Source organism: Pelophylax lessonae (genome assembly GCF_965119305.1).
Source record: "Pelophylax lessonae genome assembly, chromosome: 12".
Classification (NCBI taxonomy): Eukaryota; Metazoa; Chordata; class Amphibia; order Anura; family Ranidae; genus Pelophylax; species Pelophylax lessonae.
Window position 1 is genome coordinate 13,057,666 of NC_138779.1, and position 12,289 is coordinate 13,069,954.

Below are 12,289 nucleotides of genomic sequence, written 5' to 3' on the forward strand. Positions count from 1 at the left end.
AAAAGAGTGAAGTTTTTTGGATGGGAAAGGAAGGTGAGGGGTTTGATCTCCCGGACACCTTTCCAGTGCCCCAGGAAAAAATTAAGATATTAGGCATTGAATTTGGACCTGGCGATTATGGCCTCAAAAACTGGGAAGGCAGGCTGGAAGTTGCCAATACTAAAGTGGTCAGCTGGAAGAGATGGAAGTTATCTCTGAGGGAAAGGGTTGATCTGATTAAGACTTACCTGATACCGATCTTCTTGTATGTCAGCCCTGTCTGCATCTTGCCAGTGTCTCTCTATGCTAGGATCTATAGTGTGTTCTTCCAGATGCTGTGGGGGAACAGACTGAACCCCATCAAGAGGAATGTCACCTATCTATCCAGGAGGGAGGGTGGCTTAGGTATGGTCAACCCCGTTCTTTTCTTTTCGCTGCTATTTCTCAAGTTTAACATTGGTAGTATGCTTGCAGTGGAACCTCCTGGATGGGCAGGCATGTTTAGATCTTGGTTTAGGCCTTTTCTGCGACTTTGGGAAGAAGGTGGCCAAGTGAAGAATCTCAGGGGTCATCGTGGTCAGCTTCCAGCCTATGTCGCTCCGTGTCTGAAGTTGCTGCGGCAGTGGCGACTGTCGGCTGAAGATCTCAGATCCGCTCCGAGGAAAGTCCTTATGAGACGAGTCTTGAGCGAAGTCTTTCATGACCCACTGGCCTTAAGGGATTGCCCAGGCCCAATTTTGAGGGAAGGGTTAAGATTGATTAATTTGGCTAGAGTCCCCCTTAAATTCAGGGATCTGGCCTGGTTGTGCTTCCACGGGAGGCTCTATGTTCGGGGCAATTTGAAATTCCGCAGTGGGGTGGATCGTGGTTGTCCTCGGGAGGAATGTACAGGTGAGGAGGACCATTTTCTGCTTCGTTGCCCTTTTAACATAGAGGTATACAAACAGGTGGGGCGGGCCCTCGGTGTTCCTTTCCTCTCCAGGCTGGGTTATGCTGAGTGGGTGTACGGAGCATTCAACACTGGTGGGGGCTTTTGTTTGGATACACTTTTTTTAGTTAGTTTAGTAGTCCGTTATTACACCTGGAACGCACGGTGTCAGGTCACCCTTCGGCGTAAAATCCTTCCTGTTCAGGTGGTGGTGTGTGACATTCTGCATGAGGTGGGGAAGATTCGAGCGCTTGAGAGAGACAAGTGGGGTCAGAGGGCTTGGCTGAAGGCGTGGAGGGGTTTCAAGCCTCCCTGACTGCCAGGAGTCTCTTTCCCGGGTGTGGCTTTCTGTCTCTTATCACCCTAGATTTTTTTCTTAATGCTTAGTTTTTGATAAATGGCTGCATACATAGGTGATGGGTTGTGCCTCTTAGGCCCTCTCTGCTGCTTTATGTAAATAGTTTTCTAAAAATGTTGGAAGTGGATTATGTATATATTGTATATATTCTGCACATGGATGTGTATTCCTTTGTTTTCTGATGGAATATTGTACTATAGTTATGTTTTTTTACTTTTGTATAAAATATGTTGCTTGATTCTTTTCAATAAAAGATCAATAGTGTCCCATCATTGGTGTCAGTGGGAGGAATAGTGCCCCATCATTGGTATCAATGGGAGGAATAGTGCCCCATCATTGGTGTCAGTGGGGGAATAGTGCCCCATCATTGGTATCAGAGGGAGGGATAGTGTCCCATCATTGGTGTCAGTGGGAGGAATAGTGCCCCATCATTGGTATCAATGGGAGGAATAGTGCCCCATCATTGGTGTCAGTGGGAGGAATAGTGCCCCATCATTGGTATCAGTGGGGGGAATAGTGCCCCATCATTGGTGTCAGTGGGAGGAATAATGCCCCATCATTGGTATCAGTGGGCGGAATCCGCCCACTCATTGGTGTCAGTGGGAGGAATAGTGCCTCATCATTGGTGTCAGTGGGAGGAATATTCCCTGATCATTGGTGTCAGTGGGAGGAATAGTGCCCCATCATTGGTGTCAGTGAGAGGAATAGTGCCCTATCATTGGTATCAGTGGGAGGAATTTAGCCCCATCATTGGTGTCAGTGGGAGGAATAGTGCTCCATCATTGGTGTCAGTGGGAGGAATAGTGCCCCATCATTGGTGTCAGTGGGAGGAATAGTGCCCCATCATTGGTGTCAGTGGGAGGAATAGTGCCCCAAGGGCCAGATAAAGGCAAGGAAAGGGCCTCAGTTTGGTGTATTGTATTCATTTTTGCATTTCTGCATATTTTTCAACTAAAAATAACAGAAAACTAAACCCCCCACCCAAGTGTCCTCCAATAAATGTAGAGAATTCCTCAAGGTACAGAATATGATAAAGGAGAACTCTAGCATCAGATTGCGTTGCACTCGCCCTGTATTGTAACTCTTCTTTTCTTGATTCCTCCAGATGAGTTTCACGGATATCAGTCTCTCTGAGCAGGACACGGATGGAGCCACCGCCATGCACTTTGCCGCCAGTAGGGGTCATGCCAAGGTCCTGAGCTGGCTCCTCCTCCATGGAGGGGACATGAGCACTGACAAGTTCGGGGGAACCCCTCTGCACGACGCCGCGGAGAACGGAGAATTGGAGGTGCGTTTCCCCCCCCCCCCCCAAATTTGTACCTTTCATTATATTTATATATATATATATATATATATATATATATATATATATATATAATATAGCTATATAATTTAATATTATATATATTATATTATATATATTATATAGTGTAATATAATGTATAATATATATAGTCCATATAGCTGAACACAGGAAAACTGCAAGATAAACTGCCCATGCTGATTGGAGGATGTAGCTCTCATTGGGCTACATGTTTGCATGAAGCAGCATGCAGCTAGATATTCCCTGTCACTCTTTAGAGGAGGAATTCCGGCTCTCCCTTTAGCTGCATGACAAGGTACATTTTGGGCATCTCCTGCACTAGGGATGGACTCTGTGTTCGAGTCGAACGTAAGTTAGACTAAAACATCAGCTGTTTCGTGTATTCGCCAAACACACTAACACATGAGATCACATGACACACTGCAGAGAATTCCACCCATCCCATGATACACTGCAGAGCATCCCACCCATTTAATTGTACAGTGCAGAGCACTGTGTACATTTAGCAAGCCCATACCCCTCACAGTTAGAAAACACCCCCTAGGCACACATTCAACCCTTTGATTGCCCCTGGTGTTAACCTCTTCCCTGCCAGTGTCGTCATTACAGTGACAGTTCATATTTTTAGCACTGATTACTGTAGTAATGTCACTGGTCCCCCCAAAAGTGTAAAAAATGTCAGTTAGGTGTCCGATATGTCTGCCGCAAATCTTAAAAATCGCAGATCGCCGCCATTACTAGTTAAAAAAAAAAAAATCAACAAAAATGACTGGTTTGTAGACGCGATAATTTTTGCGCAAACCAATCAATATACACTTATTGGAATTTTTTTACCAAAAATATGTAGCAGAATACAAATTAACTAACTAACTAAACCCCTGTATTGACCCCTGTATTGACGCAAACTGTTAGACAGGCCAATTTGGTTGGTAAGCAGACTGGTTGGCAAATTGAACTGGGAATTTTATCTTTGTTTGTTTCATCAGAATACAAATTGGCCTAAAATTATGAAAAAGTTTGATTTTTCTTTTTTTTTTTCTTTTTTTTTTCTTTTTATTGGGAATGTTCTATAGCAGAAAGTAAAAAAGGGTTTTTTTTTTTTTTTTTAGAACTTTCACATTTTTTTTTGTTTATGGCGCAAAAAAATAAAAATCGCAGAGGTGATCAAATACCACCAAAAGAAATCTCTGTTTGTGGGAAAAAAAAGACATCAATTATATTTGGGTACAGCGTCGCACGACCGCGCAATTGTGGGTTAAAGTAACTCAGTGCCGAATCACAAAAAATGGCCTGGTCATAAAGGGGGGGGGGGGGGGAATACCGATACGTTGTGACCAAAATATCGGTATCGGCCCAGAAAAAAACATATCGGTCTATCCCTAGATAAAAGCTTTATATGTCTAAAAAAAAATTCATATAAAAATGTTAGGTATGCAAATATTACGCATTGGACATCTGTCTGGGGATCAGTGATGGATTCATATACTTAACCACTTTAAGACCGGAAGGATTTTCCCCCTTAATGACCAGGCCCTATTTCGCGATTCGGCACTGCATTACTTTAATGGACAATTGCGCGGTCGTGCGACGCTTTACCCAAATAAAATCTATGTCCTTTTTTCCCCACAAACAGAGCTTTCTTTTGGGGGTATTTGATCTCCTGTGCGATTTTTATTTTTTGTGCTATAAAGAAAAAAAGAGCGACAATTTTGAAAAAGAAAAAAAAAAAAATATATATATATTATTTTTTTTCACATTCTGCTATAAGACATTCTCAAAAAAAAAATGTAAAAATCTAAATTTTTTAACATTTTAGGCCAATTTTTTTTTCTGCTACATATTTTTGGTAAAAAAAAAAATCGCAGTAAGCGTATTTTGATTGGTTTGCGCAAAAGTTATTGCGTCTACAAACTACGGGAAAGATTTATGTCATTTTTTTTTTCTTTACTAGTAATGGCGGCGATCTACAATTTTTTTTAGCGGGACTGCAACATTGCAGCGGACAGATCGGACCCCTAACTGACATTTTTTACACTTTTTGGGGGGACCAGTGACATTACTGCAGTAATCAGTGCTAACAATATGCACTGTTACTGTATTAATGCCATTGGCAGGGAAGGGGTTAACCCTGTTGGTGATGAAGGGGTTAAATGTAAACCTAGGGGAGTGATTCTAACTGTGTGGGGGCGTGGCTTGTGAAATTATCATAGAGACCTGTGATCCTATATAGCCGGATCGCATTGGTCTCTGTGATTATTGCAGGGAGAAGGACGGATGGGTGTGTTTACCGTCCTTCTCTGTCAGCGGGGAGCAATCGAGGGTGTGAGACGGCAATCGGAGCCACCTGACACACGCGCCAGCTACCCCGCTGACGAGCGGGGGTGGGAGCACGCCCCCTTGCTGCATGGGCGCGACCAACGTAGAGCTAGGTCGGTTTGCCCAGGAGCGGCTGACTGCCGCAGTTAATCTGCGGCGGGCGGTTGTAAAGTGGTTAAAATGTGATGTGCCCCTCCCCCGTACAGGAAGTACAGTCAGCACGTTCACTGCATTTTTTTTTTTTTTCCAGTGCTGTCAGATCCTTGTGGTGAATGGAGTCAAGCTCGGAATTAAGGACAATGATGGGTACACCGCCGCCGACCTCGCCGAGTACAACGGACACATGCAGTGCGCAAAGTACCTTCGGACGGTGGAAAATATGGTAATGGTTTTTATTGATTCTGGGCAGGGCCGGGACAAGGGGTGGGCAGGAGGGGGAAGATGCCCTGGGAACAATGGTTTATTGCAGGGATGTGGGCGCCCTGACCCTAACTCTAAGGGAAGAGGGGGTGCAGTTTGGCTCTGGATGGTCTTGTCCCGGCACTGATTCTGGATCCTCGCTACATCCGGTTTAGCAAATTATTGAAGAGCCATTTAGGAAAGTTCTCTGCTTACTTTTAACTCTTCTCCTAAGTCCCGGAAAAAGGGAAATTCCTCTCTTGCAGTGGGGCTCCCCCCCCCCCCAATTACAAGGGTTAAATGCTAACTGAGGTCTAGGGTCTGACAGCCGGCACTTCCATGGCAGCCGGCACTTCCCCCCTTCTCCCCTACTCAACAGCAGTGGACTGTCCTCCTGTGTCCTGTGTGGGATGAACTCTGTGTTCTTGACTTGAACATCAGCAACACACGAACAGATGGGGCGCTCGGTGGTAAGTCCCCCCCCCCCCCCGATGAGCGCCCTATAATGCATGAGTTGTTGCAGTGAATTGATTGCTGATGATTGGCCAAAGCAGGCACCTAGCCTGTATGCTTTGACCAATCACAGCACAATGTACAGAGTGTAAAACCAGCCCCCCCTGCCCCAAAGCACCCCCCAAATGTTGAAGGCATGTGGTCTGGTATGGTGCAGGGGGGGGGGTGCACCCAATCCCCCCCCCCCCCCACTTTCCTAACCGCTGGCTGCATGCTCGGATAATGGTCGAGTATAGATTTTGCGGAGGGGACCCCACACCATTTTTTTTTTTTTTTTGTTTGGTGAAGGGCCTGGTATAGACTTGGGGGGGGGGGGGGGGTTGACACCATTTTTTTCATGTTTTTTTTTTTTTATCTGTATTGCGGGGAGCCAACCATATATTACAGCCGCGAGCAAGTTTAAATGACATTTTTTCCTTTAGAAATGTCAGTATTGCTGCAGCAAGATCTATACATCGTACAGATGCGCCACTTTACAGACACATTAAGGGGACCCCCCCAGGCACGATATTTAAAGGAAATTTTCATTTTTATTGTTTCACTTTAAGCATCATTTAAAATCAGTAAATCGGTGCTCCTGTAAAAACGATTGTTTTTAAAAAACATTTTTTTTTGCATTGATACATGTCCCCCCCCAGGGCAGTACCCGGACCCCCATACACTTTTTATGGCAATAACTTGCATTTAAAATGAGGACTTTTGATTGATCATTGTTCGTGTCCCATAGACTTTACCCACTTCTGGACAGGAAGGATTTGCCCTCTTAATGACCAGGCCATATTTTGCGATTCGGCACGGTGTTATTTTAACTGACAATTGCGCGGTCGTGCAACGCTGTACCCAAATAAAATTGATGTCCTTTTTTTCCCCACAAACAGAGCTTTCTTTTGGTGGTTTTTGATCACCTCTGCGATTTTTATTTTTTGCGCTATAAAACAAAAAAAAAGCGACCATTCTGAAAAAAACAATATTTCTTTATCGTTCATTGACGGACGCAGTTCTCTCTGATTCATATTAGTAGGGTTATACTGCCCCCTACAGGAGTAGGACACTAGGCAGAAAAAAGCTCTGACTATGCCTATGGGCAGTCCCTGGGGGTATACCCTCTCTCCTCCTGCATAGGATGTCAGTTTTAATCTGCCTAGTCAGGAGTAAGGACCTAGTTCCTTGCTGGGATCTTTGGTCCTGGCAAAGTTTTTTTCTAGATAATTTTTAATTAGCTTTTCTCTGGATTTTTTCCTGTGAGATCTACAAGCAACTATGCTGGGCTTGGGCAACGGGCTGTATGTATAGATCCAGTGGTCACCCCAGCCGGCCAACGAGCGCATGCAGGCCTTAGCTGGGTCGGCCGCGACATAGTCCCACTGGACGGGGACTGGCCCCGCGAGTTAAACGTCTCGCCAGGTCGCACACGACTGGGTCTAGGCCCGAGTTGAAGCGTTCCTACTTGGCCGACAGTCCCCCACTTCGGTGGAGAGGGGTTCTCTCAGGAGATGGCGCCCGCCTGTTCCGGTATGGTGAGTAAATGTTCCCCCCTCTTCCCCTGGCGGATTTTGGGGTAAACGCGGGACCTTCCCTGGGACGGTCGGACCCTCACAATTCTGGTTCCCCTCTGTCCGGTCACACACCCCCCACCTACCTGCCCCCCCCCCCACTGCTGGTGGCTATTGGGCCTACTCCGGGGGGCTGGGACCACTCCTCAGGCCGCATTTGGGGGCAGGGGAGGTGCCGCCAGACGAACGATCGTGCGTGGGGGGTCTCTATCTGTCACTATGGGGCCCACCTTCCAATCGATCCTGTTCTGGAGTCTGGGGGGGTCACCACAAGGGTCCTCAGTTGCTCTGCAGGCCGTGCGGGGCCGCCATTTTCTTGTAGCCTCGTGTGCTTAAGAGATCGGCGGCCATCTTCGTACACCCGAAACGACCATTTTGCGGTGGCTTTTTGTAATAAGAATCAGGATGGGAGTTCCTGGAGGCGTTTTTTTGGGGGCAGAACCCCTCCCTATACCCTGGGCTGCTCTTCTTTGGATCGAGATTGCTGCTGACACGTGCTGTGCATCCGTTCTGGGCCTCTTGGTGCATCTTTGGTACAGTGAGTCTGGGGGTCTCTCTCTCTCTCTCTCTGTTGGGGGTTTCCAGCACGCTTTGCCTGACCTCCCGGGGGGGGGGGGGGGGTGCTGTGGCTCGGTGGGGTGCTTTTTAAAAACAAATATATATTTTTTTGAGTCACTTTTTTCAACTTTGGCTGACAGGTTCCCCTGGTGCTACATAGACCCTACAGATCATGTGTCCCCACCTGACCCCCTCAAGGAGGCCACAGGGCCTCCCGGACCCCAGCTGTCTATAGATGCCATTTCAGTGGTCCTGGAATCGTTTGTGTCTCGGATGGAGGTGACCTTTAAAGAGCGAGGTGCTAAGAAACTATCTCCGCCTACCCCTGCCTCATCTGATGTCTCAGATTCTGAGTCTGACTCAGCCACCTCAGACGCGGGTCTCCCTGCCGGGTCTGCTACCTCTCGCCCTGTCTCCTCTGACAGTGAGGATGACATTTCTACCTCTACTGCCGCGCAAGATAAGGCACTGGTGGATGCACTGGTTGTATCTGTGTGAGACCCTGAAAATGGAGGACGCAGCTGCGACTGAAGCGCAGGTTACGTTTGGCACAAGCCATTAAGAGTGGCTAAGGTTTTTCCCTTTGCCACGTATTTTGACGTCCTGCTCAAAAAAGAATGAGACCGCCCAGAGCGTTCCCCTGGGGTGCCTAAGCGGATTGCTAGACGCGAACCCTTTCGAGGAGTCCCTTATAAAGAAGTATACTGTCTCCTACGGTGGTCCCTCCGGTTTCAAGACTGACCTAATCCCAGTGGAGAATTCTCTGTCCTTTAAGGATGCGGCGGACGGAAAGGCGGAGTCTGTGGCCCGCAATATGTATCCCCCTGGCGGGTCTGCACTAAGATCAGTGTTTACGGTTGCCCTTGTCTCACGAAACATTGACTGAATGGGCTAAGTTACTATGCCGTGACCTGGAGGGGAAACATCTTCCTCCTGCCTTTGCGGAGCTGTTGGACCAGCTGATGCTGGGGCTGCAATTTGTTTGCAATGCTGCGCTGGATACTGCTCCCATATGGGCCAACTGTGGGTTTCGGCAGTGGTCCTCCAGCGTATACTTTGGCTGAAGTGCTGGTCTGCGGATCAGACATCAAAACGGCCTTGACTGATCTACCTTTTCAAGGTGATCGCCTGTTTGGGGCTACTCTGGATGACATTATAAAAAGTTTCACAGGGGGTAAGAGTACCTTCCTCCCGCAGGCTAACAAGGGTAAGGACCCTCGTCGCATACGGGGTTCCTCCTTCTCAGCACACACAAAGTTTTTTTTCGTCCCGCAGGGTCAGTCGATAAGGCGGAGCCCTTCAAGACTCCCTCGTGCGGTTCCAAACGACCCTGGTCTGTCAAACATAAATCTAATTTCTCCAGACCGGAGGACAAGGCCACCACAAGATGAATGGGTTCTGTCTTTGGCAGAACACATACTAAATATGGAACAATTCAGAGAAGATTAGCATGGTCATCTGTGCAAAGATGACATAATCGTGTGTGTGAGCGAACTACTTTTTAGGAGATCATACAGTCCGGTTACAAGATCGAGTTTCGATCCATACCGCCAAGAAGATGCCTACCTTCACATCTCAACATGTGCAGGACACCAATGGTTTCTCCATTTTGCCTTGGCGGAGGATCACTGTCAGTTTGTGGCGTTATCCTTTGGTCTCGCTTCTGTGCTCGGGTCTTCACAACAGTGTTGGCTCCGGTCCTGGCGCTGTTGCGGTAGCGGGGGATATCGTTCCTGGGTTACCTGGACAATCTGCTTCTACGTGCGGAGTCTCCTACGTTGATGAAAATAAAACCGGAGATCACCATGAGAACTTTGGAGGAGTTCGGGTGGATTTCGAACCTTCAGAAGCCGTCCTTGGTCCCTTCCATGAGACTGAACTATTTGGGCCTGACTTTGGACTCGTCCTCAGCCAGGGTGTTCTTCCTCTGGAAAAACTTCACAATCTCCAGACCGCAGTTCAGCTGTTGCTGTCTGGCAAATGGCTGTCCCTTCGGACCTGTATGAGAGTTCTGGGACTGAACCTAGTCCACTGGACCGAGCACCTGCAGGGTTGTCCGGTGCTCATTCATGCGGACAAGGCCACGGCCGTGGCTTATGTCAATCACCAAGGGGGCACCAAAAGTGTCCTTGCGGCTTTGGAAGTGGCAGGCATCCTCCGGTGGGCCAAACGCTTTGTTCCAGCTCTCTCCGCTGTTCACTTTCCAGGAGTGGAAATTTGGCAGGCGGATTACCTCAGTCGACGGGCCTTGGATGCGGGGGGAATGGTCTCTCCATCCCGAGGTGTTTCAGCAGTTGTGCCTTCGTTGGGGCACTCCAGATGTAGATCTCTTGGTGTCTCGGCTCAACAGAAAAGCACAGAGGTTTTGTGGCAGCTCCTGGGACCCTCTGACAGACGCCACAGATGCGCCGGTGGCCCCATGGGGTCAGTATCAGCTGATGTATGCCTCCTCTCAAGTTTGCTGCCAAGACTCTTTGCAAATTTTTTAAAATTTTTGGCCAATTTGTATTCTGCCACATATTTTTGGTAAAAAAAAAAAATCCCAGTAAGTGTATATTGATTGGTTTTGCGCAAAAGTTATCGCGTCTACAAACTAGGGGAAAGATTTATGTCATTTTTATTTATTTTTACTAGTAATGGTGGCGATCTGCAATTTTTAGCGGGACTGCGACATTGCGGTGGACAGATCGGACCCCTAACTGACATTTTTGACACTTTTGGGGGGACCAATGACATTACTACAGTAATCAGTGCTAAAAATATGTACTGTTACTATAGTGACACTGGCAAGGAAGGGGTTAACATCAGGGGCGATCAAAGGGTTGAATGTGTCCCTATGGTGTGTTTTCTAACTGTTTGGGGGATGGGCTTGCTGGATGAACACCGAGACCTGTGCTCCTTAATAAGAGGATCCCTGTGTTCATTGCAGACAGAACAGCGGTCTGCCGTGTTTGCAACAGCAGACCGCCGTTCTGTCTCCACGGGGGTGGCGATCGCGGGTACCCGGCGGACATCGCGGCCGCCGGGTACCCGCTGATTGGCTTCCCCTGTAGCCAATCGGCCCGTGCGTGCCCCCACTAGCAGTCCTGTGAAATGACATACAGTTACGTCGTTTTGCGGGACAGAGCTGACTTGACGCAGTATATATCCTGCTGGCGGTCGGCAAGTGGTTAATGGAAACTTTGAGCTATTGAACTCTGTAAGCAAAGAAATAGTAGCTCTTTTAGTGTTCAGCTAAACAAAAACTCCCCCTCTTTTAGTAGAACTCCTCTCGACCCCTCCCCACTAAAATTCCAAAACCCAGCACAAATCTTTAACCCCCCCCTCCTGTCACAGATCCTTTAACCCCAAATTTCCTCTCTGAGCATAAATCCCCCCCCCCCCTCCTAGCACAAACCTCCCCCCACCCCAAATCATCCCTACTAGCACAAATCCCCCACCTCCCAAATCCCCCTTCCTAAAAAATCCTCTTCCTAGTCCAAATCCCCCCCAATCATCTCTACTAGCACAACTCCTCTGTTGCCCCCCTCCCCAAATTCCCCATCCTAACACAAATCCCCTACCTCTCAAAACCCCTCCTCCTAGCACAAATCCCCCCAATAATCCCTACTAGCACAACTCCCCTGTTGCCCCCCATCCTAACACAAATCCCCTACCTCTCAAATCCCCTCCTCCTAGCACAAATCCCCCCAATCATCCCTACTAGCACAACTCCCCTGTTGCCCCCCATCCTAACACAAATCCCCTACCTCTCAAAACCCCTCCTCCTAGCACAAATCCCCCCAATCATCCCTACTAGCACAACTCCCCTGTTGCCCCCCATCCTAACACAAATCCCTTACCTCCCAAATTCCCCAATCATTCCAATTCCAACTAGCACAACTCCCCCCCCCCCCAATCCCCTATCCTAACATAAATCCCCCCTCCTAGCACAACTCACCACCCCCAATCATCCCTAGTAGCAGAACTCCCCCGCCTCCCATCACCTGTCCTAACACAAATCCCCCCTCCTAGCACAAATCCCCCCAATCATCCCTACTAGGACAACTCCCCCGTTGTCCCCCCCTAATTCCCCATCCTAACACAAATCCCCTACCTCTCAAATCCCCCCTCCTAGCACAAATCCCCCCAATCATCCCTACAAGCCCAACTCCCACCCCCCCCCTCCCAGTCCCATGTCCTAACACAAATCTCCTACCTCCCAAATCCTCCCTTCTAGCCCAAACCCCCCCCCCCCCAATCATCCCTACTAGCACAACTCCCCCGTCCCCCCTCCCAGTCCCCTGTCCTAACACAAATCCCCTACCTCCCAAATCCCCCCTCCTAGCACAAATCCCCCCAATCATCCCTACTAGCACAAC

At 48.2% G+C, this 12,289-nt stretch overlaps 1 protein-coding gene across 1 annotated transcript in view; it reads left to right on the forward strand.

Annotated features, from left to right (window-relative positions):
- Positions 1 to 2,472: 2,472 nt before the first annotated feature.
- Positions 2,473 to 12,289, forward strand: part of ESPN (espin) — a gene marked incomplete at its 3' end in the record, with an annotated part of 223,278 nt that continues 213,461 nt past the window's right edge. Inside the window, exons 1-2 of the mRNA XM_082273297.1 lie at positions 2,473 to 2,553; positions 5,156 to 5,287. Coding sequence (XP_082129423.1) covers positions 2,491 to 2,553; positions 5,156 to 5,287 — 195 coding nt within the window. The 5' untranslated portion in view covers positions 2,473 to 2,490. The remainder of the gene's footprint in view (positions 2,554 to 5,155; positions 5,288 to 12,289) is intronic.